This window comes from Centroberyx gerrardi, chromosome 18 (genome assembly GCF_048128805.1).
Source record: "Centroberyx gerrardi isolate f3 chromosome 18, fCenGer3.hap1.cur.20231027, whole genome shotgun sequence".
Taxonomy (NCBI): domain Eukaryota; kingdom Metazoa; phylum Chordata; class Actinopteri; order Beryciformes; family Berycidae; genus Centroberyx; species Centroberyx gerrardi.
In genome coordinates, this window is record NC_136014.1 from 27287338 (window position 1) to 27312903 (window position 25566).

The 25566-nt window shown below is 42.5% G+C and overlaps 4 protein-coding genes across 6 annotated transcripts in view; all 4 read left to right on the forward strand.

The window, feature by feature from the left end:
• Positions 1–1558: 1558 nt before the first annotated feature.
• On the forward strand, positions 1559–3849 carry LOC144542753 (E3 ubiquitin-protein ligase TRIM39-like). Its single transcript, XM_078289921.1, has one exon. The coding sequence runs from the start codon at positions 1890–1892 to the stop codon at positions 3288–3290; it is 1401 nt and encodes a 466-aa protein (XP_078146047.1). The 5' UTR covers positions 1559–1889; the 3' UTR covers positions 3291–3849.
• Positions 3850–6588: 2739 nt separating this feature from the next.
• LOC139926326 (E3 ubiquitin-protein ligase TRIM39-like) lies at positions 6589–8820 on the forward strand. Its single transcript, XM_078289920.1, has 2 exons — positions 6589–6795; positions 6886–8820. Exon 2 carries the CDS (start codon positions 6910–6912, stop codon positions 8314–8316), a length of 1407 nt encoding a protein of 468 aa, XP_078146046.1. The 5' UTR covers positions 6589–6795; positions 6886–6909; the 3' UTR covers positions 8317–8820.
• A 2863-nt stretch (positions 8821–11683) lies between these two features.
• Positions 11684–13511, forward strand: LOC139923866 (E3 ubiquitin-protein ligase TRIM35-like). The gene has a single exon (XM_078289923.1). It carries the CDS (start codon positions 11992–11994, stop codon positions 13390–13392), a length of 1401 nt encoding a protein of 466 aa, XP_078146049.1. The 5' UTR covers positions 11684–11991; the 3' UTR covers positions 13393–13511.
• Positions 13512–18292: 4781 nt separating this feature from the next.
• arid1b (AT-rich interactive domain 1B) overlaps positions 18293–25566 on the forward strand; it is a 64909-nt gene continuing 57635 nt past the window's right edge. For all 3 annotated transcript variants that reach the window (XM_078289911.1, XM_078289909.1, XM_078289910.1), the window contains exons 1-2: positions 18293–19104; positions 24354–24545. In XM_078289911.1, the coding sequence (XP_078146037.1) occupies positions 18415–19104; positions 24354–24545 (882 nt within the window). In that variant the 5' untranslated portion in view covers positions 18293–18414. The remainder of the gene's footprint in view (positions 19105–24353; positions 24546–25566) is intronic.

Below are 25566 nucleotides of genomic sequence, written 5' to 3' on the forward strand. Positions count from 1 at the left end.
TTATTTCTCTCAAATTTTGTTCACAAATTTGTTTAAATCCGTGTTAGTGAGCACTTCTCCTTCGCCAAGATAATCCATCCACCTGACAGGTGTGGCATATCAAGATGCTGATTAAACAGCATGATTATTGCACAGGTGTGGCTTGGGCTGGTCACAATAAAAGGCCACTCTAAAATGTGCAGTTTTATCTTGAAAAAAGACATTTATTAGGCTACAACCTGATCAACTCTGTGCGAAGGAGATGTGTCGCACTGCATGAGGCAAATGGTGCTCACACCAGATACTGACTGGTTTTCAAAAAATGCATATCTGTAGCCCTAGTCATGTGAGATCCATAGTTAAGTGCCTAACAAATGTCTTTTTTCAAGATAAAACTGCACATGTTAGAGTGGCCTTTTTTGTGACCGGCCCAAGGCACACCTGTGCAATAATCATGCTGTTTAATCAGCATCTTGATATGCCACACCTGTCAGGTGGATGGATTATCTTGGCAAAGGAGAAGTGCTCACTAACACGGATTTAAACAAATTTGTGAACAAAATTTGAGAGAAATAAGCCTTTTGTGTGCATAGAAAAAGTCTTAGATCTTTTATTTCAACTTGTAAAAAATGGGAGCAAAAACAAAAGTGTTGCGTTTATATTTTTGTTCAGTGTACTTTGGTGTGCCACAGTGGGGAAACAAAACAAAGGGACAAGTGATTGGTCATAGGTGAAAATCCCACATTTCTATTATGAAAGCACCACAGAATTACAAATTTTAAGATAAATGGATGAAATTCACCACATTTCATCTACAACATGTCCACTGTCGGCCAAAATATTTTTGTGAAGATTCAGAAAATATTGCCAAATTCACTGAGAAAAATGTGTAAAGTACCATTTACAGTAAAACATTTCAATGCACTGTGGGCTCAATTTTTGATGTTGTGTACCAAGTTTGGTGCAAATTGAACAAACAATGTAAAAAATCTGGTTGAAAAACAAAATGAGGTTGAGAGTTAAAAATGAACCATAGTGCAATATACAGTAGTTTGATTGTTTTTAATCAATTGTGTGTACTCAAGATTCAGCAAATAAGTTTGAATATGCTCAGAAACAAATTATTAAACAAATTATTACCTGCAGGACAAAGTTTCTATCACTGCAAAGACTAATTTGACTTGTATTGTCCAGTAATTATTTAGGTGAAAAACAGACTCTGGACTGGATGTGAAATATCTGGAAAAAATGAAACAACATCAACACCTGTCACTCTTCAGCACTTCTTTCTGTCTAAAAGGAAGCCTTGGTCACTTAAAACAACACAATCTTACATTTCAGGTAATTTCAATGTGTCAATCAGAGTTAAACAACCAATGATATGCAAGAAAATTTGGGGTGGCACCAAGGATGGCCAATCACGGCCACCCTTTGGCTCCACCCCTGCCTTGAGTCACATTTGCCAAATCACATGGTATTGACTGTTAATCATTCTCAGCATGACAAAGCTCCGCCCCTTACCTGCTTCACCTGAGACAAACCAGGAAACAGGCTGTCATTATTCCTCTCCTCACTGAGAAGAGACACACACACCGAGAGACAGACGATAAGATTCACCTTCAGACCAAACCCACGACTTCCACTGAGGGAGGACAGCTACAGGAGGGAATACTGGAATACTGGGAATACTGGGAATACTGGAATACTGGGAATACTGGGAATACTGGAATACTGCCACTTCAACCTGCTGCTGACTCTTCACACTGAACAGGAGATTTAGAGAAACACGACTCAAAGTGAAAGTAACTTCCAGGGAACTTTCTAGAGGAGGGAGTGGTGCCACAACTGGCTGACTCACTTCCTGTTTGAGCCGTCTGTCTGGTGAGATTTCAGCTTCACTCAGAGAGAAAATGTCTTCCATATCAGAGGAGAATCTCTCCTGTCCCGTCTGCCATGACATCTTTAAAGATCCTGTCGTCCTGTCATGTACCCACAGCTTCTGTAAAGCCTGTCTGCAGAGCTGGTGGACAGAGAAACTAATACATGACTGTCCAATTTGTAAGAGAAGATCTTCAAGGAGTGAACCACCTCGTAACTTGGTGTTAAAGAACCTGTGTGAGGCTTTCTTACTGGAGAGAGATCAGAGAGCTTCAGCAGGATCTGAGCTTCTCTGCAGTCTGCACTCTGAGAAACTCAAGCTCTTCTGTCTGGACCATCAGCAGACAGTGTGTGTTGTCTGTCTGCATTCAGAAACACACACCGACCACAGAATCAGACCCATCGATGAAGCTGCACGGCATCACAAGGAGGAACTTCAGAAATCACTGAAGCCCTTACAGGACAAACTGGAGCTCTTTAATGAAGTTAAAGGAAACTGTGATCAAACAGCAGAACACATTAAGGTCCAGGCCCGACACACAGAGAGGCAGATTAAGGAGGAGTTTAAGAAGCTTCACCAGTTTCTACAAGAGGAAGAGGAGGCCAGGATCGCTGCACTGAGGGAGGAAGAGGAGCAGAAGAGTCAGACGATGAAGGAGAAGATTGAGGGTCTGAGCAGAGAGATAGCAGCTCTTTCAGACACAGTCAGAGCCATAGAGAAGGAGCTGAGAGCTGAAGACGTCTCGTTCCTGCAGAACTACAAGGCTACAGTGGAAAGAGTCCAGCGCCCCCTGCTGGAGGATCCACAGCTGGTCTCAGGAGCTCTGATAGACGAGGCCAAACACCTGGGCAACCTGAGCTTCACAGTCTGGGACAAGATGAAGGAGATGGTCTCCTACACTCCTGTGATTCTGAACCCAAACACTGTCTATCCAAAACTCATCCTGTCTGAAGATCTGACCAGTGTGAGACGTGGAGAAGAGCAGCAGCTTCCTGAAAACACAGAGAGGTTTGACTGCAACCGCTCTGTCCTGGGATCTGAGGGCTTTAACTCAGGAACTCACAGCTGGGATGTTGAGGTTGGAGACAATACAGACTGGGAACTGGGTGTGTTAGCAGAGTCTGTCCAGAGGAAGGGAATCATACGGTCTGGATTATGGAGAATAGGGTTCTTTATTGGTGTATACACAGCATTCTCCCCACCAGATCCAGCCACTGATCTCCCAGTGAAGAAGAAGCTCCAGAGGATCAGACTGCATCTGGACTGGAACAGAGGAAAACTGTCATTCTCTGATCCTGATACTAACACACACATACACACCTTCACACACACCTTCACTGACAGGCTGTTTCCATACTTTTACACTGGGAGAGAACTTCCTCTGAAGATTTTACCAGTGAAGGTCTCTGTAACAGTGGACCAGCACAGTTAGAGGTGATGATGATGATGATGATGATGATCTGCAGGGTGGCGGACTCTCTGGAAGTCCTCATGAGAGCCATTACAGACTTCATCAGTGGCAGAAGACTTTATTCTAATACATCATCACTATATTCTTTCAGAATAAACTGAAAGACTGAGCTCAAACACATTGAGACAGACTGTCAGTGTGGCAGTGGAATCTGTTGTACTGTCAGAAGACTTTTGTTTCAGTGTGTAGAAAAGAGTTACTCACCCTAGAACTCAGTTTCCCATGATCCTCTACTCCCTCCCACTTGACCTTTTACCTGCCACTCCACCTCACTGCCCAGCTGTGTATGATTAGGACTGATGCACTCAGTTTGTTCCCTTTGTCTAACAACTGTGTTCCAACAACCTTCCAACTGACCATCGGTCCCGCTGCCTTAAAGATTGTGCGTATATGACAAATGTAAGTGATTATTTACTGTTTGAATTATTAATGGTAAAATATAGTTTCATTATCATGTACATTTGTTTAATATATATATCTCATTCCTGTTGGATGCACTAAACTGGTGTTTAGATGTCTTGGGGGCTTTTGACTTTATTATATATATATTATCCAGCAATTTATTAAACAACTTAAGCTGGATAATGTAATAACTTGTCAAAATGTATTAAAATTGTCCCTCTAAATGAGTTGAAAATGTAATAAAAGCTTGTATGTAGCATATTTTTAACTGACATTGTAATAATAATATTGACTTAAAATGTAATAAGTCATAAGGATAAGAAGAATGTGCTAACTTGGGTTTTTACATTACCAGTCTATATCGTTGTTGTTGTTTTTTACATTATCCTAAAAAAAACAAATGCTATACTCATGAAGTAGTAATTGCCGATTAATATAATATTTTGATTTAATTACATTATCCCGCAATTTATTACATTACCAGGTAGGTTATTATTACATTTTGAACTCATTTATTACATTAGTTATTACATTATCAGTTGCTACAGGTTTGAAGCTTGTTGAAGGACGCTCTCTAACTCGCTCTTCTTTATTTTAAAACACTTTTATATGGAAAAGAGAAATATTTCTGTTCTCATTAAAGCTGTGTTCTGTTGTTTGGCTAAAGAGCTGCTCAGGGTGTCTTTATTCAGGATGAAGATGGTGATGATGAAGATGATGGTATTATTATTGTTATTACAAATGTTTTGATGCTTAAAGTTCTTGAGTCTCATATTTATACTAGTGAATAGTGAATAGTGACATCTGGAGGTCAAATTGTAAGAACCATAGAGATAAAACTGTTTAGTCTCTGTGGTAAGAACTCTCTCAAATGACAAACTCTTTCTGATGATTTCAACTTTTTAACCTGTGAAGCTGCAGCGAGCCTCGGCCTCATCCTGCCTCACTAACTGACTTTCTAGTTCTTGATCACGTGGATTCAGCGCCTCCCTCAGGCTGAAAGACGGAATTACAGTTCACTGACCGTTTTCAGCCCACAGGTACACTCTTAAAAACTGCCAGGTCCAACTGGGATCCTCCAGGAACCTGTACAAGGTTCTCTGAAGAACCTCACAGTTTGGAGAGGTTCTTGGAAGACTACTAAAATATTTCAAAGGTTCACAGAAGAACCCTTTTCTCCGCTGGGGGATCTGAAGGAACCCACAGAGTATGAGGGATTCATAAAATCTCAGAAAATTGAGATGACAGAGAGAAGACATTGATAGTTTTAGTTCAGTTTTTTTTTTTTTTTTTTACAAAGTCTTGCTTTAATTTTTATTTCAGTTTATGATGTTTTTTTAACAGTTTGTTTTCATCTTAGTTTTAGTTAATAACTTCCTCCCAAGACTGATGTTTGGTTGAATTCGACTCAAACCATCAGAAGGGAAAAGGACATTAGGAAGCTGAGATGGTAAAAAAATATTCTTTTAAACTGACAGAGTGCAAAAAAAATAAATAAAAGTGAAAAAAACTGTTTGCTTAAAAAGTCAATTTTAAGGAAACAGTCACCGTTGATCTCCTGATGGGCTGAAAACATCTGAAAACATCTGAAAACATCTGAAAACATCTGGTTTCTTTGTCTTGACTTTTACCTGCAGACGACCAGCCTGACATCAGGGTTTATTTCCTCTGCGTCCCTGCAGTAGACTTCATGTCAGAATACAGAAAAACAGAAACCTAAACATGTTGCTGTGGACAGAGCAGGACACAGACAGTTCAAATATTCAACATAATAACCCTGTTGTTAATAACTAAAAACTATAAGACTAAAATTAAAAGTGTCTAAAGTGCTGCTGAGCATTAAGTCCTGTGTAATAAAAACTGCTGTGTAAGTTGAGTCCAAGGATAAAGTCAATAGCTGCATAATGTCCATGTGAGACATAGTCCAGATCAAGTGATTAGTTCAGGTTTCTCTTTTTCAACTTTATTTATTTATGTTCATGTATAAATATATTTATTCATTTATTTATTCATTTATTTTTTGCTAATTAACTAAATATGTATGTATATAGATAAGTACATGTGTTTACATTTGTATGTGCATATATATTTGTGTATGTAGAACTATGTGTTAATGTTTGAATGTATATACATGTGTGTATACACATTCATTAATCTCTACTTTAATCTTCATAGATTGTATATCGGCAGTGGGAGCTGAAGGGTGGGGGGTTAGAGGATATGGGGGTAAAAAAAATAAATTAAAAGGGAAGTGTTGTTATGCCTGATCTCTTTTGTCATATATATCTGAACTTTGCTATTCCTGAATCGAAATATGGTTGAAAAACAAAATGAGGTTGAGAGTTAAAAATGAACTATAGTGCAATATACAGTAGTTTGATTGTTTTTAATCAATTGTGTGTTCTCAAGATTCAGCAAATAAGTTTGAATTTGCTCAGAAACAAATGATTACCTGCAGGACAAAGTTTCTGTTGCTGCAAAGACTCATTTAACTGATTATTTAGGTGAAAAACAGACTCATCATCTGTCAGCACTTCTTTCTGTCTAAAAGGGAGCCTTGGTCACTTAAAACAACACAATCTTACATTTCAGGCAATTTCAGTGTGTCAGTCAGAGCTAAACAGACAATGATGTGCAAGAAAATTTGGGGTGGCACCAAGGGTGGCCAATCACTGCCCCCCTTTGGATCCGCCCCTGCCTTGAGTCACATTTGCCAAATCACATGGTATTGACTGTTAATCATTCTTAGTTCAGCCTTTCAGTTTAATTTTGAAGCGAGACAAAGCTCCGCCCCTTTCCTGCTTCACCCGACACAAACCAGGAAACAGGCTGTCATTATTCCTCTCCTCACTGAGAAGAGACACACACACCGAGAGACAGACGATAAGATTCACCTTCAGACCAAACCCACGACTTCCACTGAGGGAGGACAGCTACAGGAGGGAATACTGGGAATACTGGAATACTGGGAATACTGGAATACTGGGAATACTGGAATACTGCCACTTCAACCTGCTGCTGACTCCTCACACTGAACAGGAGATTTAGAGAAATACGATTCAAAGTGAAAGTAACTTCCAGGGAACTTTCTAGAGGAGGGAGTGGTGCCACAACTGGCTGACTCACTTCCTGTTTGAGCCGTCTGCCTGGTGAGATTTCAGCTTCACTCAGAGAGAAAATGTCTTCCATATCAGAGGAGGATTTCTCCTGTTCTGTCTGCCATGACATCTTTAAAGATCCTGTCGTCCTGTCATGTACCCACAGCTTCTGTAAAGCCTGTCTGCAGAGCTGGTGGACAGAGAAACTAATACATGAGTGTCCACTTTGTAAGAAAATATCTTTACACGGTGATCCACCTCGTAACTTGGTGTTAAAGAACCTGTGTGAGGCTTTCTTACTGGAGAGAGATCAGAGAGCTTCAGCAGGATCTGAGCTTCTCTGCAGTCTGCACTCTGAGAAACTCAAGCTCTTCTGTCTGGACCATCAGCAGACAGTGTGTCTTGTCTGTCTGCATTCAGAAACACACACCAACCACAGAATCAGACCCATCGATGAAGCTGCACTGGATCACAAGGAGGAACTTCAGAAATCACTGAAGCCCTTAAAGGAGAAACTGGAGCTCTTTAATAAAGTTAAAGGAAACTGTGATCAAACAGCAGAACACATTAAGGTCCAGGCCCGACACACAGAGAGGCAGATTAAGGAGGAGTTTAAGAAGCTTCACCAGTTTCTCCAAGAGGAAGAGGAGGCCAGGATCGCTGCACTGAGGGAGGAAGAGGAGCAGAAGAGTCGGATGATGAAGGAGAAGATTGAGGGTCTGAGCAGAGAGATAGCAGCTCTTTCAGACACAGTCAGAGCCATAGAGAAGGAGCTGAGAGCTGAAGACGTCTCGTTCCTGCAGAACTACAAGGCTACAGTGGAAAGAGTCCAGCGCCACCTGCTGGAGGATCCACAGCTGGTCTCAGGAGCTCTGATAGATGAGGCCAAACACCTGGGCAACCTGAGCTTCACAGTCTGGGACAAGATGAAGGAGATGGTCTCCTACACTCCTGTGATTCTGGACCCCAACACTGCCCATCCAGCACTCATCCTGTCTGAAGATCTGACCAGTGTGAGATTTGGAAAGAGACAGCAGCTTCCTGAAAACCCAGAGAGGTTTGACTGGTCCTGCTCTGTCCTGGGATCTGAGGGCTTTAACTCAGGAACTCACAGCTGGGATGTTGAGGTTGGAGACAGTACAGACTGGTTCCTGGGTGTGGCAGCAGAGTCTGTCCAGAGGAAGGGAGACATATGGTCTGGATTATGGATAATAATGTTATCTAATGGTGAATACACAGCACTCTCCCCATCAGATCCAGAAACTGTTCTCCCAGTGAAGAAGAAGCTCCAGAGGATCAGACTGCATCTGAACTGGAACAGAGGAAAACTGTCATTCTCTGATCCTGATACTAACACACACATACACACCTTCACACACACCTTCACTGACAGGCTGTTTCCATACATTCACACTGTGGATGAATTCCCTCTGAAGATTTTACCAGTGAAGGTCTCTGTAACAGTGGACCAGCACAGTAAGAGATGAAGATGATGGTGATGATGACAATGATGATGATGATGATGATGATGATGATGATGATCTGCAGGGTGGCGGACTCTCTGGAAGTCCTCATGAGAGCCATTACAGACTTCATCAGTGGCAGAAGACTTTATTCTAAGACATCATCACTATATTCTTTCAGAATAAACTGAAAGACTGAGCTCAAACACATTGAGACAGACTGTCAGTGTGGCAGTGGAATCTGTTGTACTGTCAGAAGACTTTTGTTTCAGTGTGTAGAAAAGAGTTACTCACCCTAGAACTCAGTTTCCCATGATCCTCTACTCCCTCCCACTTGACCTTTTACCTGCCACTCCACCTCACTGCCCAGCTGTGTATGATTAGGACTGATGCACTCAGTTTGTTCCCTTTGTCTAACAACTGTGTTCCAACAACCTTCCTACTGACCATCGGTCCCGCTGCCTTAAAGATTGTGCGTATATGACAAATGTAAGTGATTATTTACTGTTTGAATTGTTAATGGTAAAATATATTTTCATTATCATGTACATTTGTTTAAGATATATATCTGATTCCTGTTGGATGCACTAAACTGGTGTTTAGATGTCAACTGTAATCATCATTCAGCTTTGGCAGTTATTATTTATAGTTGGTGTTATTTTGGTTAGTTTATAGTCTAATCAGTATATTTGTAGGTAAGTGATAGTTCAGCTTGATTCAATATTAATAATTCCTCAGGTATCTGTAGTAATGTGCACTGGTCATATTTGTGAATGTTTGAATTGAATATTGAATTTGATTGAGGTTGATTGTTGTGTTTATTGATTATTGTATTCCTTTTCTTCTCGGCTTGTATTACAGAACCACACAGACAAATATACAACATACATTCAAATAAACTTTGATGCATGGATCTGGACTGTGGGACACTTTTTATACAACCTGACCGTTGTACCATGGTGGTGATAGTCTCCTGAACACATAGAACCAACCCCTTTCTAACACACTGTGTGTTTGACTAACATTTACTTTTGACTGCAATCAATAAAATACAAAGGACAGGAAAGTGTGAGAAAACATGGCTTCTGATCACTGATCACTGACTTGGGGACTTTTGACTTTATTATATTTATATTATCCAGCAATTTATTACATTAACAGGTAGGTTATTATTACATTTTGAACTCATTTATTACATTAGTTATTACATTATCAGTTGCTACAGGTTTGAATCTTGTTGAAGGACGCTCTCTAACTCGCTCTTCTTTATTTTAAAACACTTTTATATGGAAAAGAGAAATATTTCTGTTCTCATTAAAGCTGTGTTCTGTTGTTTGGCTAAAGAGCTGCTCAGGGTGTCTTTATTCAGGATGAAGATGGTGATGATGAAGATGATGGTATTATTATTGTTATTATTGTTATTACAAATGTTTTGATACTTAAAGTTCTTGAGTCTCATATTTAATAATGGGGATTTCAAATCAACAAAATCATACTCATGAATATTACTAAATGATATACATTCCAGTTCTTTACCAGCAATCCTCTTGTTGTGACAGAAATAATAATATATATAATGCGTAGCACTTTTCAAGACAGATTTACAAAGTGCTTCACAACCAATCCACAGCAGGGATTCAGCCAGTAGCGACTAAGCTAAGATGAAGCTGATGTTAGCTAGCAAACTTAACCAGGTTAGCCTGTAAAATTATTTGGTGGCAAACACCATAAATCTAGATAATGCATTGCCAGCTGCTTGTTGAACAAATAACAAGTGACAGAAAACAAGTGACAGAAACTAGAGGAAATATTTTGAAGGTATCGTGGACTCACTGTTTTGCTAGCTGCTAGCTAGCTTACTCACAATGCTGCGAACACGCTCTCTTAAATGCTAAGTAAAAATAGTTTACTGTGAGTTCATCTGTATATTTTGTTTATGTGTTAAGTTTAATTTCAGCGGCACCGCACCTTCTACCGAACTCTACTGTTTACAATCTGACCTGACCGTCCAGAACTAGATCACTCTGCCAGGAACCGCCTTTCACCCCACAGCGGTCTGTGCTGCGGCAGAGAAAAATAGTTCTGTGATTTCCTGGTTAGTGAAAGTTGTGTAATGGAGGAACTGAGTCAGGAAATCAGAGCTAATTTTAACTGATGTACTTTGCAACTTTTACGTTTACTCTCAACTCTGTGGAGCCACAAACGGCTTTTTTGGAGATATTTTTTGGAGACAGTTTGGACTCATTGTCTCCAGAGTGGACAGAGCAGGAGACAGACAGTTCAAATATTCAACATAATAACCCTAATGTTAATAACTAAAAACTATAAGACTAAAATTAAAAGTGTCTAAAGTGTCTAAAGTGCTGCTGAGCATTAAGTCCTGTGTAATAAAAACTGCTGTGTAAGTTGAGTCCAAGGATAAAGTCAATAGCTGCATAATGTCCATGTGAGACATAGTCCAGATCAAGTGATTAGTTCAGGTTTCTCTTTTTCAACTGTATTTATTTATACGTATATTTATTATTTATTCATTTATCATTTTTTGCTAATTAACTAAATATGTATGCATATAGATAAGTACATAGGTGTATACATTTGTATGTGCATATATGTGTGTATGTAGAACTATGTGTTAATGTTTGAATGTATATACATGTGTGTATACACATTCATTAATCTCTACTTTAATCTTCATAGATTGTATATAGGCAGTGGGAGCTAAAGGGTGGGGGGTTAGAGGATATGGGGGTAAAAAAATAAAAATAAAAGGGAAGTGTTGTTATGCCTGATCTCTTTTGTCATATATAGCTGCACTTTGCTATTCCTGAATCAAAATATGGTTGAAAAACAAAATGAGGTTGAGAGTTAAAAATGAACTATAGTGCAATATACAGTAGTTTGATTGTTTTTAATCAATTGTGTGTTCTCAAGATTCAGCAAATAAATTTGAATTTGCTCAGAAACAAATTATTACCTGCAGGACAAAGTTTCTGTTGCTGCAAAGACTCATTTGACTGATTATTTAGGTGAAAAACAGACTCATTATCTGTCAGCACTTCTTTCTGTCTAAAAGGAAGCCTTGGTCACTTAAAACAACACAATCTTACATTTCAGGCAATTTCAGTGTGTCAGTCAGAGCTAAACAGACAATGATGTGCAAGAAAATTTGGGGTGGCACCAAGGGTGGCCAATCACGGCCCCCCTTTGGATCCGCCCCTGCCTTGAGTCACATTTGCCAAATCACATGGTATTGACTGTTAATCATTCTTAGTTCAGCCTTTCAGTTTAATTTTGAAGCGTGACAAAGCTCCGCCCCTTTTTTGCTTCACCCGACACAAACCAGGAAACAGGCTGTCATTATTCCTCTCCTCACTGAGAAGAGACACACACACCGAGAGACAGACGATAAGATTCACCTTCAGACCAAACCTACGACTTCCACTGAGGGAGGACAGCTACAGGAGGGAATACTGGGAATACTGGAATACTGGAATACTGGAATACTGGGAATACTGGAATACTGCCACTTCAACCTGCTGCTGACTCTTCACACTGAACAGGAGATTTAGAGAAACATGACTCAAAGTGAAAGTAACTTCCAGGGAGCTTTCTAGAGGAGGGAGTGGTGCCACAACTGGCTGACTCACTTCCTGTTTGAGCCGTCTGCCTGGTGAGATTTCAGCTTCACTCAGAGAGAAAATGTCTTCCATATCAGAGGAGGATTTCTCCTGTTCTGTCTGCCATGACATCTTTAAAGATCCTGTCGTCCTGTCATGTACCCACAGCTTCTGTAAAGCCTGTCTGCAGAGCTGGTGGACAGAGAAACTAATACATGACTGTCCAATTTGTAAGAGAAGATCTTCAAAGACTGAACCACCTTGTAACTTGGTGTTAAAGAACCTGTGTGAGGCTTTCTTACTGGAGAGAGATCAGAGAGCTTCAGCAGGATCTGAGCTTCTCTGCAGTCTGCACTCTGAGAAACTCAAGCTCTTCTGTCTGGACCATCAGCAGACAGTGTGTGTTGTCTGTCTGCATTCAGAAACACACACCAACCACAGAATCAGACCCATCGATGAAGCTGCACGGCATCACAAGGAGGAACTTCAGGAATCACTGAAGTCCTTACAGGAGAAACTGAAGCTGTTTAATGAAGTTAAAGGAAACTGTGATCAAACAGCAGAACACATTAAGGTCCAGGCCCGACGCACAGAGAGGCAGATTAAGGAGGAGTTTAAGAAGCTTCACCAGTTTCTGCAAGAGGAAGAGGAGGCCAGGATCGCTGCACTGAGGGAGGAAGAGGAGCAGAAGAGTCAGATGATGAAGGAGAAGATGGAGGGTCTGAGCAGAGAGATAGCAGCTCTTTCAGACACAGTCAGAGCCATAGAGAAGGAGCTGAGAGCTGAAGACGTCTCGTTCCTGCAGAACTACAAGGCTACAGTGGAAAGAGTCCAGCGCCCCCTGCTGGAGGATCCACAGCTGGTCTCAGGAGCTCTGATAGACGAGGCCAAACACCTGGGCAACCTGAGCTTCACAGTCTGGGACAAGATGAAGGTGATGGTCTCCTACACTCCTGTGATCCTGGACCCAAACACTGCCCATCCAGATCTCATCCTGTCTGAAGATCTGACCAGTGTGAGATGTGGAGAGAGTCAGCAGCTTCCTGAAAACCCAGAGAGGTTTGACTGGTACCGCTCTGTCTTGGGATCTGAGGGCTTTAACTCAGGAACTCACAGCTGGGATGTTGAGGTTGGAGACAATACAGACTGGGTAGTGGGTGTGTTACCAGAGTCTGTCCAGAGGAAGGGATTCATACGGTCTGGATTATGGATAATAAGGTTCTATAATGGTGAATACACAGCATGCTCCCCATCAGATCAAGTCACTGTTCTCCCAGTGAAGAAGAAGCTCCAGAGGATCAGACTGCATCTGGACTGGAACAGAGGAAAACTGTCATTCTCTGATCCTGATACTAACACACACATACACACCTTCACACACACCTTCGCTGACAGGCTGTTTCCATACATTGACACTTGGGATGAACTCCCTCTGAAGATTTTACCAGTGAAGGTCTCTGTAACAGTGGACCAGCACAGTTAGAGATGAAGATGATGATGACAATGTTTGTTTTTACAAAATCTTGCTTTAATTTTTATTTCAGTTTATGACAATGATTTTTAACAGCTTGTTTTCATCTTAGTTTTAGTTAATAACTTCCTCCCAACACTGATGTTTGGTTGAATTCGACTCAAACCATCAGAAGGGAAAAGGACATTAGGAAGCTGAGATGGTAAAAAAATATTCTTTTAAACTGACAGAGTGCAAAAAAAAATAAAAGTGAAAAAAAACTGTTTGCTTAAAAAGTCAATTTTAAGGAAACAGTCACCGTTGATCTCCTGATGGGCTGAAAACATCTGAAAACATCTGAAAACATCTGAAAACATTTGAAAACATTTGAAAACATCTGAAAACATTTGAAAACATTTGAAAACATCTGAAAACATTTGAAAACATTTGAAAACATTTGAAAACATCTGAAAACATCTGAAAACATTTGAAAACATCTGAAAACATTTGAAAACATCTGAAAACATTTGGTTTCTTTGTCTTGACTTTTACCTGCAGACGACCAGCCTGACATCAGGGTTTATTTCCTCTGCGTCCCTGCAGTAGACTTCATGTCAGAATACAGAAAAACAGAAACCTAAACATGTTGCTGTGACTCTCTGATCCGTCCTTTAGGTTCCCAGATCTTTAAATTCTTCCAAATGGTTTTCATCGTCCTGCTGATTTGTAACTGGAACTTGTTTCACTTCCCGGTGGCAGCGCTCCTGGATTTCCTTGAATCCTCAGTCTGAATGAGAACATCTGTACTCTCCCTTCCTTAATAACTGCTGCTGCTGAGCTTCCCTTGAGCAAGGCACTGAACCCCCAGCTGCTCAGCTCCCAGTGTGAAGGTGTGGATCTGAATGAATGAAAGTAAAACTGTGAAAAATAAGATGGAAAAAGCATAATAAGGACTGCCAGCAGAGGGCAGTATGCACTTATCCTCTGTTTCTGTCCAGTCTTAACAGTTTTGTATTTGTGTTGATGGTGGAAAGTCCGTTTTTAAACTCGTCTCCCTCTGTAGTGTCAGTGTGTACTTTGTTCATTTAGCAAAGCAGCTAGTAGGAGAGGACAGGTTATCAGAGAGTAATGGATCGCTAGTGATGAGGCTAATTTCTGTGTTATCTTTTTGTCTCTGTCAGGTTGTCTGATTTTAAAGAAGAGCACAGACTGAAGGAGAAGAGCCTCAGCAGCGTCTGCAGCCTCAGACAAACCGTCCTACAGAGGCAAACAGCAGATATTACTTTTTATAGACGGCTTTCACACTAATATCAAACGTTTTGTTAAGTTTGGATCATCGTGACAGGTGTTCATCTACATGTGTTCACATATAATACCAATACTCTACAAAGATGCAGATGCGGGACTTATTTTGAAAAATGTTGAAATTGAGCACAGGAGTTATGCTGTTCGGTATAAATAACCTTGTTTACAGCTCAAATGTGATTTAGTGCTGATTTGCTCTGTAAAAAGGACGCGTCACTTTCAACATCCTCATGTCCTGTGTTTGTGTTACTTTTCAGCAGAACATAAGTTAATTGCATCATGATCTGTAGGTGTGCTTTATTACTGCAGTTGTTGTGAAAATCTTGTGACTCCAATTTTGGTGATTTTCATGTTTTAACTTCACATAAAGGATTCCAGGCTCCTCTCTTGGCCTGATGAAACCCTTTAAAACCCTGCTGGATAAACTGAAACCTGCATGGTGGTCAAGCTGAAAACCATCACTGTTTTTCTTAGTTCATGGAAACTTGACATTTTGGACGCCTGACAGTGAAGATATGCTGCGTTGGAAAGTAACAGAAATGCATGCGGTCCCCTGCTGGACTTATAGATGTGATGAAAATGACAAATCATTTTTTACTGGTTATTTCCATCACAACATAACGCCATATTAAGTGCGACAGCCCGATCTACCAGAACATTAGTTTGAACAGAAATGCCCGTTCTGTTCCCATTTCCCCCTCAGTCTGACTGTGTTGACATGACTTATATATTAATAATATGAGTTTCTGAAGGGTGGTATTTTTGTAATGAAGCTGCCAATAGCTGATATTTTGCGCTGATATTCAATATCTTTCAATTTTAACATTTTTAAGCTCCCAAACATTCCCAGTATTCAGTGTTTCCTCAGAACTGTCTTCTTTCCTCTGAAACAGCATTTAAACCATCATGTGACACTAAAACTCTCCACTGAAACCCTGATTAATGAAATCCTTTTAGTGTTAGCAGCTCTTTAATTCACCTATTCAATGGTAGGGAAACTCTGGGATGCATTGCTGCCTAAAAAACACAATACAAAAAAACCTTATTGAATAAGGAAATTAATAAATCAACTTTCATGTCAGGTTTTCCAGCCTCTTACATTACTGATATCTGATATTTATTAAAAGGCCAATACCGGCCCCATAATGTATATCGGTCTAACCTTAATTCACACTGAAATGCAGAATGTGGCGTTCTGTGTGTGTGTGTGCGTGTGTGTGTGTGTGTGTGTGTGTGTTGGGGTTTCACATGCAGCAGCGTGGCGTTTGGTTGAGTGAGTTTCTGGGAGCTGCTGCTGCTTTCTGACCCACTTTCCCTGCTTGACTTGACTGGGTTGTTTCCAGTGTTGCTGTGGGAGGTCCCTGCACACACACACACACACACACACACACACACACACACACACACACACACACACACACACACATGCTCTCTCATGTGTAGGCAATGCTTTCCCTTTGATTCGGTATAAAAATGTGCCTAAATGTAACTAGTGTTTATTTATTGTGACTGCAGTGAATTTAACGCTGCATTGCCAAGCCGTGACGCCAAGTAACCTAATTTGTTATTTATGCAGTGAACACACTCAAAGCACAGTCGCAGGCTCTTTAAAGGGAAATTTAAGACGTGTTTCCCGTTTGATTGCACATTGCAGATATTTTATTCAGAACGTAATGTTTTTAATTTGTTCCCTTAACGAATGTTTTTTTGATTGCTGTGAAATAGCCAAATGGGGACAAGCACAACTGGTTGGATCCACATTTTACAGTTTACACATAAAATATCACTATAATATTCCTATTATAATCCTATAGGGGCTCATAGAGTGTCTGTGGTACTCAGTGAGTTTATAGTGACCTTATCCTACTTTATGGTGGTTTTAATCTCCTATATTCCTATAATATTTGTATAGGATAAGTATAGTATCTTTCTAAAAATGTATTGCTATAGTTCTTTTCACTGCATTCTATTTTTCTTAGGTAACTGTGTGCGTAGATCTCACCTAAAATGGCATTTTATGAGGTTTAAACAGTAAAATGTCCCATTTTATCAGTCCATTTATCACCCAGCGCTGTGAAATTTAAGGACTGTGACTTTTGGAACGAGTGACTCAGTCAAACTGGAGTGCAGGAGGCTGAACACGATTTGGGCCGATGTGAGCTCAAGAGCAACATTATTAATAATTATATTGAAATGGCTTGTGTTTAGTACAGTAAGCACAAAGCTCTTCAGTTGTTCTCTGACCCCTCTCACTCTGCCAAGTCAGATTCCTCTCTCTCTGTCCCTTTGGAAACAGGTTTAGAGCTAAAAGAGCCAGGACTTTTTTTTTTACTTACTGGTTCGTTTTATTTTGACATTTGTCACTTGTTTGCTCTTCTACAGCTCACTTCTAACTGGCCTTGCCTGGCTGATAATTGGATTTGGTAATAGGTATAGTATGGTGGGTATATCTATGAACATTGTATGCAGGGTATATGTGCATGGGTATCACATGGGGGGTATATGTGCTGTATATGTGTATTGTATGTGTATATGTTAAAATTGTAAATGTAGTAACTTCCCAATAATGCAATAAAAATGTGCAGCTAATATTGTAATAATCCTGTTAATGTAAACTTAATAACGTATATGTACATGGATTTCGTATGTGAGGTATATGTGCTTATATAGGTGCTATATAGGGTGTATATGTGCTGTATATGGGTACTGTATAGGGGGTATATGGATATAATATGGGAGGTATATGTATATGGGTACTGTATAGAGGTATATGTGCTGTATATGGATATTGTATGTATACAGTATGTGCACTGCATGGGGGTATATGTGCTGTATATGGGTATAATATGGGAGGTAGATGTATATGGGTACTGTGTAGGGGGAATATGCGGATGTGTACCTGATGTCCTGAGTAAACTGAGACAATTTCCCAGCAACCTTGGTTGGTATAACAGCTAAACTAGTGAATCTTGAAAAACCTATGATGAGCATCCCACAGCAGAACTGTTTTCTGGAGCAGTAGCGTCAGCGGGTTTGGGGTTTTCAAGGTAAATTTTCTCCCAGTTCTCCTTCTCCGAGGTCCGCGGTGCCAGCTCCTAGTTCACCGGGGTGACTGGGAACTGCTGCCCCGGACATGTGCACCTGACCATGGCCGCGCAAGTGGCATCAGCCCCGGTGTCAGACGGTAAGAAGACGTCGGTGATTTTTACAAGCGAACCACATCTTCAAACTGGGAGGACTGGCTCTGCTGTACCGGGATCAGCTGGAGTCCATAGCATGAATAATGTAGATGGCCATCCTGAAGAAGATCCGAGCCGGGCTCCTGTGAACAGAAACCATAACGTTGGAGAAAGTGAGCTCGGGAGAGAAAGCGGTGATAAAAGACCGGCTTCGGTGTCTAAGGTGACCGGCATGGAGACGGGGATGCTCGGCGGTCATAAAGTGAAAACCCTCGGTAACAGTGGTGGAGGTGCTGGTGGTGTTGGACCTCCTCCTCCTCCTCCTCCTCCTCCATCATCTCACCACACACCTCCGCCGTTCAGCCAGTTTATCCAGCAGCACCACCACCAACGGCAAATTCACAATAACAACAACAACAATAATATAAACAACAATCAGCAGGGAGAGACGCAGGCAGAAAGTGGGAATCGCCAACATGGAGGAAAAGAAAACATCCTCCTGCTGGGGAACCGAGCAGAGGAGCGCCATCGTCAACACCAGCTGAATAAAAGTGAGGAGGAGGAGGAGCGGATGGATGCCAGCCTGGGATCAACCACCACCAACAGCAACAACAACCCTCCTCCAAGTGGGACCAGCTCCGAGTTTAATCATTATTATGGGAATGGAAGAGGAGGGCCTTGCTTTGATCAACATGGCGGACAACAAAGCCCAGGGACTGGGGTAACGGCAGCGCACTCGGTACACAGCACTATGGATCAGGTTCAAAACTCCCACGAAGGCTACAACAACAACAGCCCGTACAACCACTACCCGAACTATCGACCCGGCTACGGTAATAGTGGATATGGAGGTATGATGAGTCCCTCACGGCAGGGGAACAACTTGATGGGCCCGGGCAGCGGCAACACGGCCGCTGCTAACCACAGCAAAGCGGCTATGGCTGCTACCGCTTCCCCGGGTGGAGGCGGTAATGCCGGAGGATTTCAGAGATTCCCTGGGCAGGGTCCGCAGCAGCAGCACCCGTCGGGGGCTACCCCGACTTTGAATCAGTTATTGACGTCTCCGAGTCCTATGATGCGAGGTTATGGAAGTGGATATCAAGATTATAATAATCCTTCTGCACAACAACAGCCGAGCATGGGGCTGGCTAAAGACATGGGCTCCCAGTACGGCTCGGCTACTCATGGCTGGGTAGGACAACAAAGAAATCACCCTGCTATGAGCCAGGGGAACAACGGACAGGGCAGCGGCAGACCCCAGGTGAATAACACATCAATAAACTACAGTCCGTGGTTGTAAGCTAGTAATGAGCTCATCTGACTAATGAGAGATAGGCAGTTTTCTAAGGCTAACCTGCTAGCTAACATTATATCACCTAGTTAGCCACTACGCTAACCTAGCTAGCCTACGTTAGCTGGTGAGCTAGCTAATATTTTTTTATTTCCACTGCAGCTAGACGTCATTTATACACGTCGATACACACATTTTGGCAATTTTAACTATTTTACAAATGGGTTTTCACGTAGAATGAATTGGCCACACAGACAACAATAACTGATGGTCATAGAAGTTAACAGTAGCTAACTAAAGTTTGTGTTTCGATTCTGTGTCCAAGGTGACTTGTCCGTTTTTTAGCTTGCTATGCTAAGCTATCATTAGCAAGCTAGCTGTTGTTAACCGAGCCCTGCAGTCCAGGCCTGAACAGGCTGTATGAAAGCAACTTGCTTACTGCTGTGCAGTACGGTATAACATGGTAATGATATGATTAAATTAAGGTTGAAGACGCTGAGAGATGGTAGCAGGAGTTGACATGTAGTCGCGGCCGCCTGCCGTTCTTTGACAGCTCTGTTCAACTCTGACATCAATTAATCGCTTCACAAATGCTCATTATCACTTTGAAGTAACCTGAGGTGTCAGAGCTTGTTTAGTTGTTTCTGAAGCTTTTGTTACCCTCTCTGTCGTGCTAATAGCCCTCCGTGTAGAGAAGGATTACGTTTTATCAGCGCTGTGTATTGGTGCTTCGCCCTGTAGTGCTTCTTTTAGCCGCTGATATGGCCTGAACTCGGCTGGCAGGGAGCCCATTATGGCCCCATCTCCACACAAGAGCTCTGACCTTCACACATGCAGATTAGCCATGTGCCTATCACCACCGGCATAATACTGGAACAAAACAGACAACATCCACCCTCAGCTGACCAGGCAGCTGAGGCCCCAGCCTGGCTGCATCACTGCTGTCTCTGGTCAGTCCTGCTCCACCTTACTGACAGTACAGTACACCATACCACTGTTCATTAAATACATTCTGGATGGGACGTCCTGGTGGATTAGTGGTCTAAGGTGCATACCATATAACCGCAATGTCCCGGGTTCGAGTCTGGCCTGGGACCTTTGTCACATGTCATCCCCTCTGTCTCTCCCCAGTCTTTCCTGTCTCTTTTCACCAGACTAATAAAGACAACAATGCCAAAAAATAATCTTAAAAAAAAAATAAATTCTGCATCGGCTCCATAGCTGTTACTGTCGACCAGAGCCAGAGTCACTGTGTAATAGAGGTGGTTTCAAGATGCTAACTCATTGTGCCTGACATTACATTACATTAAGTCATTTAGCAAATGTTTTTGTCCAAAGTGACTTACAATAACTACATTTTGTCAACATTAGTCAAACCAGCCATATATCACAGTCTTCATCAGCTAAGCCTTCAATATGAATGTGTAGAATTAGTAGAATCATCAGATTTTTTTTAGTTTTTTTTTAAGAGTACAAGGGAAAGATATCCTTACATCCTTACAGCCTGATATCTAGGAAACCAGCTCTTTTTTTCTAGTTCATCGGCGTGGGTCTGATAAAATCACTTATTTTAATTCAGATAAAATCACTGATGGGTCATTTGAGGTCAAAATTGTCAGCGGTTAATGTTAACAAATGTTAATTTAGCCATATTAAAAAGGAGATGCCATGTGTTATGGCCAGTCTGCAGCTACTCCTTTATGTCTTGATGGATTTTCTCCCCCAACCTGTTGTCATCTAACATCCAGGCCAGGTCTCTGTGTCAGCCTGGTTTAATAGCACAGCGGAGAGTTGCATGAGATCCTGTGGATTGCTAAATGTCCTCAGCATCGTTCACAATACGGCTTGTGGAGAGGCTGCAGGAATATTCTCATTTCTCACTCTGCTGGGTGTGCAGCTGTTTGTTTTGCAGCACAGGTAGAAGCTTCTCACTGATATTTATGGTAAAATGTACATTATAGTAATTGTCAATCTGGCTGGTAATGTCTGTTACTACCACATGTTACTGTATGGCCTTGTTACATGTTATGATGTTTTGTGGTTTTGTTACAATGTTACTATATGAGCTAGTACAAAAAAGTCACATGTGAAAACCCACATGTGAATTCAAAGCACATGTGCTTTCTGGACACATGTTGGTTTCACATGTGAACAATTTTTCTCATGTTACATTCTGATGTCATGTGAGTTTTTACTTAAGCTGTGAAAAAATTCAGTTTCTAGATGAAATGGTTTTTTTTCCCACGTGAACTTTTTTTTCATGTTGTCACCTGCCATTAGATCTGTCAATATTTGTTTCACATGTGAAAACTTAATTTCACATGCAATGAGACATTTCGCAGGTGAAAATGTCAATGGGAAATTTCACATGTTCATGTATGAAAACCCAAAACGCGTTTTGGTGCTTTTTTCACATGGGTGGGTTTTCACATGTGTCTTTTTTGTAAGGGAAGGTCCACATTCAGGGTAAACCAGTGTGCTTGAAGCTCATTCACTATTTGTCTCTTTATTTTTTCATTTTGTTTTATGTCATCTTATGTTTCTGTAAAGAATCACCTGCCTAACATTTCCCCAACTAGTAATAATAAGGAGAGGAAAGCAAGTTTTAAGTCTCAGGCCTCAAATACACCCATCATCCTCTTTTTTAAGGCTGTTTAGGACTGCTCCTTTTATTTCTGTGCAGACTTGTTTGTTACCTCCACCAAGCAGGTTATGTCATCACTCCTGTTGGTTTGTTTGCTTGTTTGTCTGTCAAGAAGGAACAATTGATTCGATTTTGGTGGTGATCCAGATCTGGGATTTCCGCCACTAGACGGTTATCGGTTTATGGCTGCAACTATGAAACCAACAGGGAGAGAGACTTGATTCCAAATCCTAAGGCTTTGGTTTGCAGGGTGAAGAAATCAATTTAATTTAAAATTGTTATAGGAATGATGTGTTTTGGTGCAACAGCAAGTTGATGAATTGTTCAGCGCTGGTGGGGTTTGCACTCTCCGACTGCCTTCTGGTTTTAACTGAAAACAGCTCAAGTGATTCCCAATATTTTTTTCCCCACATGGCTCCCCAAGTCAGCGCTGCTGAAACTTGTGGCACCTCACCTTGCTTGTCACTGAGGCCACTGAAAGGCTAATAGTAGGATTTAATGACATTTTTCCTACCTGTTTCTGGAGAGACCCTGCAGGGGTTCCCAACCACTGATTGGAAACCACTGTCTTTTAAATGATGAAAGTTTTTCAGAAAGTTGCAGTTACATACAGCAAGCTGAAACACGCCTGAATACAACAAGCTGAACTGCTTTTACCTGCATGAGATGATTTCCATCATAACTCGAGGCTTTTTTTGTTCAGTTTTGTTTCATGAGCGAAATGTCATGGTTCATTAAAGGTCAATTTGGGGTTTATTTGACTTCATACACTATGGTCAAATAAATATACAACCAGGTTTCAGGCTCAAATCTCATAAGTTTAAGCCTTTAGAAACCTTTTCAAGTCATCAAAGTACAAGTCAGAGTCAAGTCCCAAGTCACCAGAACCCAAGTCAAGTCTCAAGTCTTCTCTTCATGCATCAAGTCAAGTCTCAAGCAATTAAAATTGTGACTCGAGTCCAAGTCTTGTGACTGGAGTCCCCACCTCTGGAAGCACTTTATTCATCAAGTCATATTGACATCTAACATAGCAGAACAGTAGATACAGGACAACAGGCCTCTAGTAGACGTAGTACAGTACATGCTCATCAGATATATTCACCTAAATTGCCCAAGAGTTTGATTTATGGATGGAAATTAAGCTTTTACCATCTTCCATAAGTCACTGAAGCTAAACGTAGAGCTTTATAATTAATTTGAGAATGAAGAAGCGTCAGATTTCGGGTCTCCCCTTCTGTTTACATCTGGATTATTGATCGAGCCGTTTAAAGCCCCATCATCTCCTCTGACTAGCAGCCAGCTGTGTTGACTTGGCAGAGCTCCAGACCTGGTGGAGTTGTGATCGAGGTCTTTTTCATTTTTTATTTACTTTTTACACCAAGACTGATGGAAATGTGTCACCCAAACCCAAAGTTAAGATTAAGGAATAGGCTTAAAAATTGTGGATGTTATGTTTTATTTTGTTTTTTTACGTGCAAAATCCCCAAAATTGTGCTATTTTTAGCCGCAGCCATCTGAGCAGCGCTGAAAACATCTGTTCTCATTGAATCGTTGCTCTCACCTACTATTATGTCAGTGTGTCAAATAGGGTTTGTGTGAATGTGTGTGTGTGTGTGTGTGTGTGTTAATATTGAAGGCTACCCAGGCGTGACCATTGACTCGGGTTTAAAGTGGCCTCCCAGGCTTTCTGGATTGCCCACATTTTCTCTAAGTGCTGCTCCAATTGGCCTGAACCTGGCAGTGACATGAGCAGATTAGTCTGAATGGCTCTCTGTCGTTTTTGGCACAGCGGAGCCCCCTGAGAACAACCTGACTCTCCCCACAGCACTTGACGGTGCATTAGGTTGCGGTGTGTTTACCCGGCTGCAGGGCGCGGCTGCAGGGAGGCTGCAGGGCGACTGCAGGGAGGCTGCAGGGCGGCTGCAGGGCGTGGCTGCAGGGAGGCTGCAGGGCGCGGCTGCAGGGAGGCTGCAGGGCGACTGCAGGGCGCGGCTGCAGGGAGGCTGCAGGGAGGCTGCAGGGCGACTGCAGGGAGGCTGCAGGGCGACTGCAGGGAGGCTGCAGGGCGCGGCTGCAGGGAGGCTGCAGGGCGGCTGCAGGGCGACTGCAGGGCGCGGCTGCAGGGAGGCTGCAGGGAGGCTGCAGGGCGGCTGCAGGGCGGCTGCAGGGAGGCTGCAGGGAGGCTGCAGGGCGACTGCAGGGCGCGGCTGCAGGGAGGCTGCAGGGCGCGGCTGCAGGGAGGCTGCAGGGAGGCTGCAGGGCGCGGCTGCAGGGAGGCTGCAGGGCGCGGCTGCAGGGCGCGGCTGCAGGGCGCGGCTGCAGGGCGGCTGCAGGGCGCGGCTGCAGGGAGGCTGCAGGGCGGCTGCAGGGAGGCTGCAGGGCGCGGCTGCAGGGAGGCTGCAGGGCGCGGCTGCAGGGCGCGGCTGCAGGGCGCGGCTGCAGGGCGGCTGCAGGGAGGCTGCAGGGCGGCTGCAGGGCGGCTGCAGGGAGGCTGCAGGGCGGCAGTGTTGTCATGGTACCAGCATTTTGACTCCACTTGGACTCCACTCATCATGGCGTCTCCTCTCTCCTCCAGGTGGCGCCCATGGACCCGATGGCGATGAAGCGCTCCCAGCTCTACGGCATGAGCAACAACCCTTACTCCCAGCAGCAGGGGGCGCCGTACCCCGGCCAGCCCTACCCCTCCCCCTCCCCCCATCGCTACCCGATGGGAATGCCTGGGAGGGGGCAGATGGGCATGGGGGGGATGCAGTACCCTCAGCAGCAGGTAGGCTTCCCGTCCGGACGAAGGTGTCACACACACACACACACACACACACACACGTCCCGCTTCAGCTGAGGGTTTTCAAATTTACCAGCAAATTTTAAAAGCGCCGAAGGGAAAAGCAGGGGGGAAAACCTTTAATAACTTGCTTCCTCTCTCTTATTTCTTTCCCTAGCACTTCTCAGTAGAGCTGAACAATTAATCCTAAAGAAAATCAAAATTGCAATATTAACTTCTGTAATTGTAAACTGTAATTTGTGTTTGGAGTGTTTTTGGAGCCGGCCTCTAGTGGACAGTAGAGGAACTGTTGCTGCCCACACTTAAGGATTGGCTTCAAAATTCAAACGTGGTTTTGGCCGCTTGGTGGTTTTACTCTAGCAGCCATATTGGCAGGGAACCAGGATTTGTAGGTCCAGTTCTATTCTAAGATGTTATTGACTGGTAAAACAATCAAAATATTCCTGGTGTATTTTGAGAGGTGCCAGCCACCGAGGCCGCCAAGAAAAAAAAAAAAGTGAGTTTCTGCCCAGATTGAAGCCAATTTGAATTCAGTTCTTTTATGTAGAGTCTCAGCTGCTTCATGCCTGCTGTGCATTAGAAGACATTTACTCTGACACACTCTCACATGTAACAACAATCTCAAGTCATGAGGTTTTGGTCCTGGAGCTGCTCGCGTTTTAAGATTCTGTTCAGACTGAGAATGATGCAGCATCATCATTAAAAGACTCCAGCAGGATTTTTCAGTGCATGTGAAGGTTCATACAGGCTCAAAACACTGATGATGAGCTATGATGTTTGAGTGTGAATGAGGCTGCAGCATCTCCCTCCTCCACCATCTGCACAAGACCAGAAGAAGACCGCATTAAGACGCTCCGACTGAGTCTTTCCCCTGATGATTGTTGTGACAGAGCGTGCAGCAACTGCCGGGATTTTATTCCAACTTTTGAAAATTTGTCAAACTGTGAAATCGCTTCAGATATCGTCTACTGTAAGGTCTCACAGTCACCCAGAGGTGTGACTAAGT

Bases quoted from the DNA above. Each gene is read 5' to 3' on its own strand.
- LOC144542753 (XM_078289921.1), top strand. From the start codon at position 1,890: ATGTCTTCCATATCAGAGGAGAATCTCTCCTGTCCCGTCTGCCATGAC.
- LOC139926326 (XM_078289920.1), top strand. From the start codon at position 6,910: ATGTCTTCCATATCAGAGGAGGATTTCTCCTGTTCTGTCTGCCATGAC.
- LOC139923866 (XM_078289923.1), top strand. From the start codon at position 11,992: ATGTCTTCCATATCAGAGGAGGATTTCTCCTGTTCTGTCTGCCATGAC.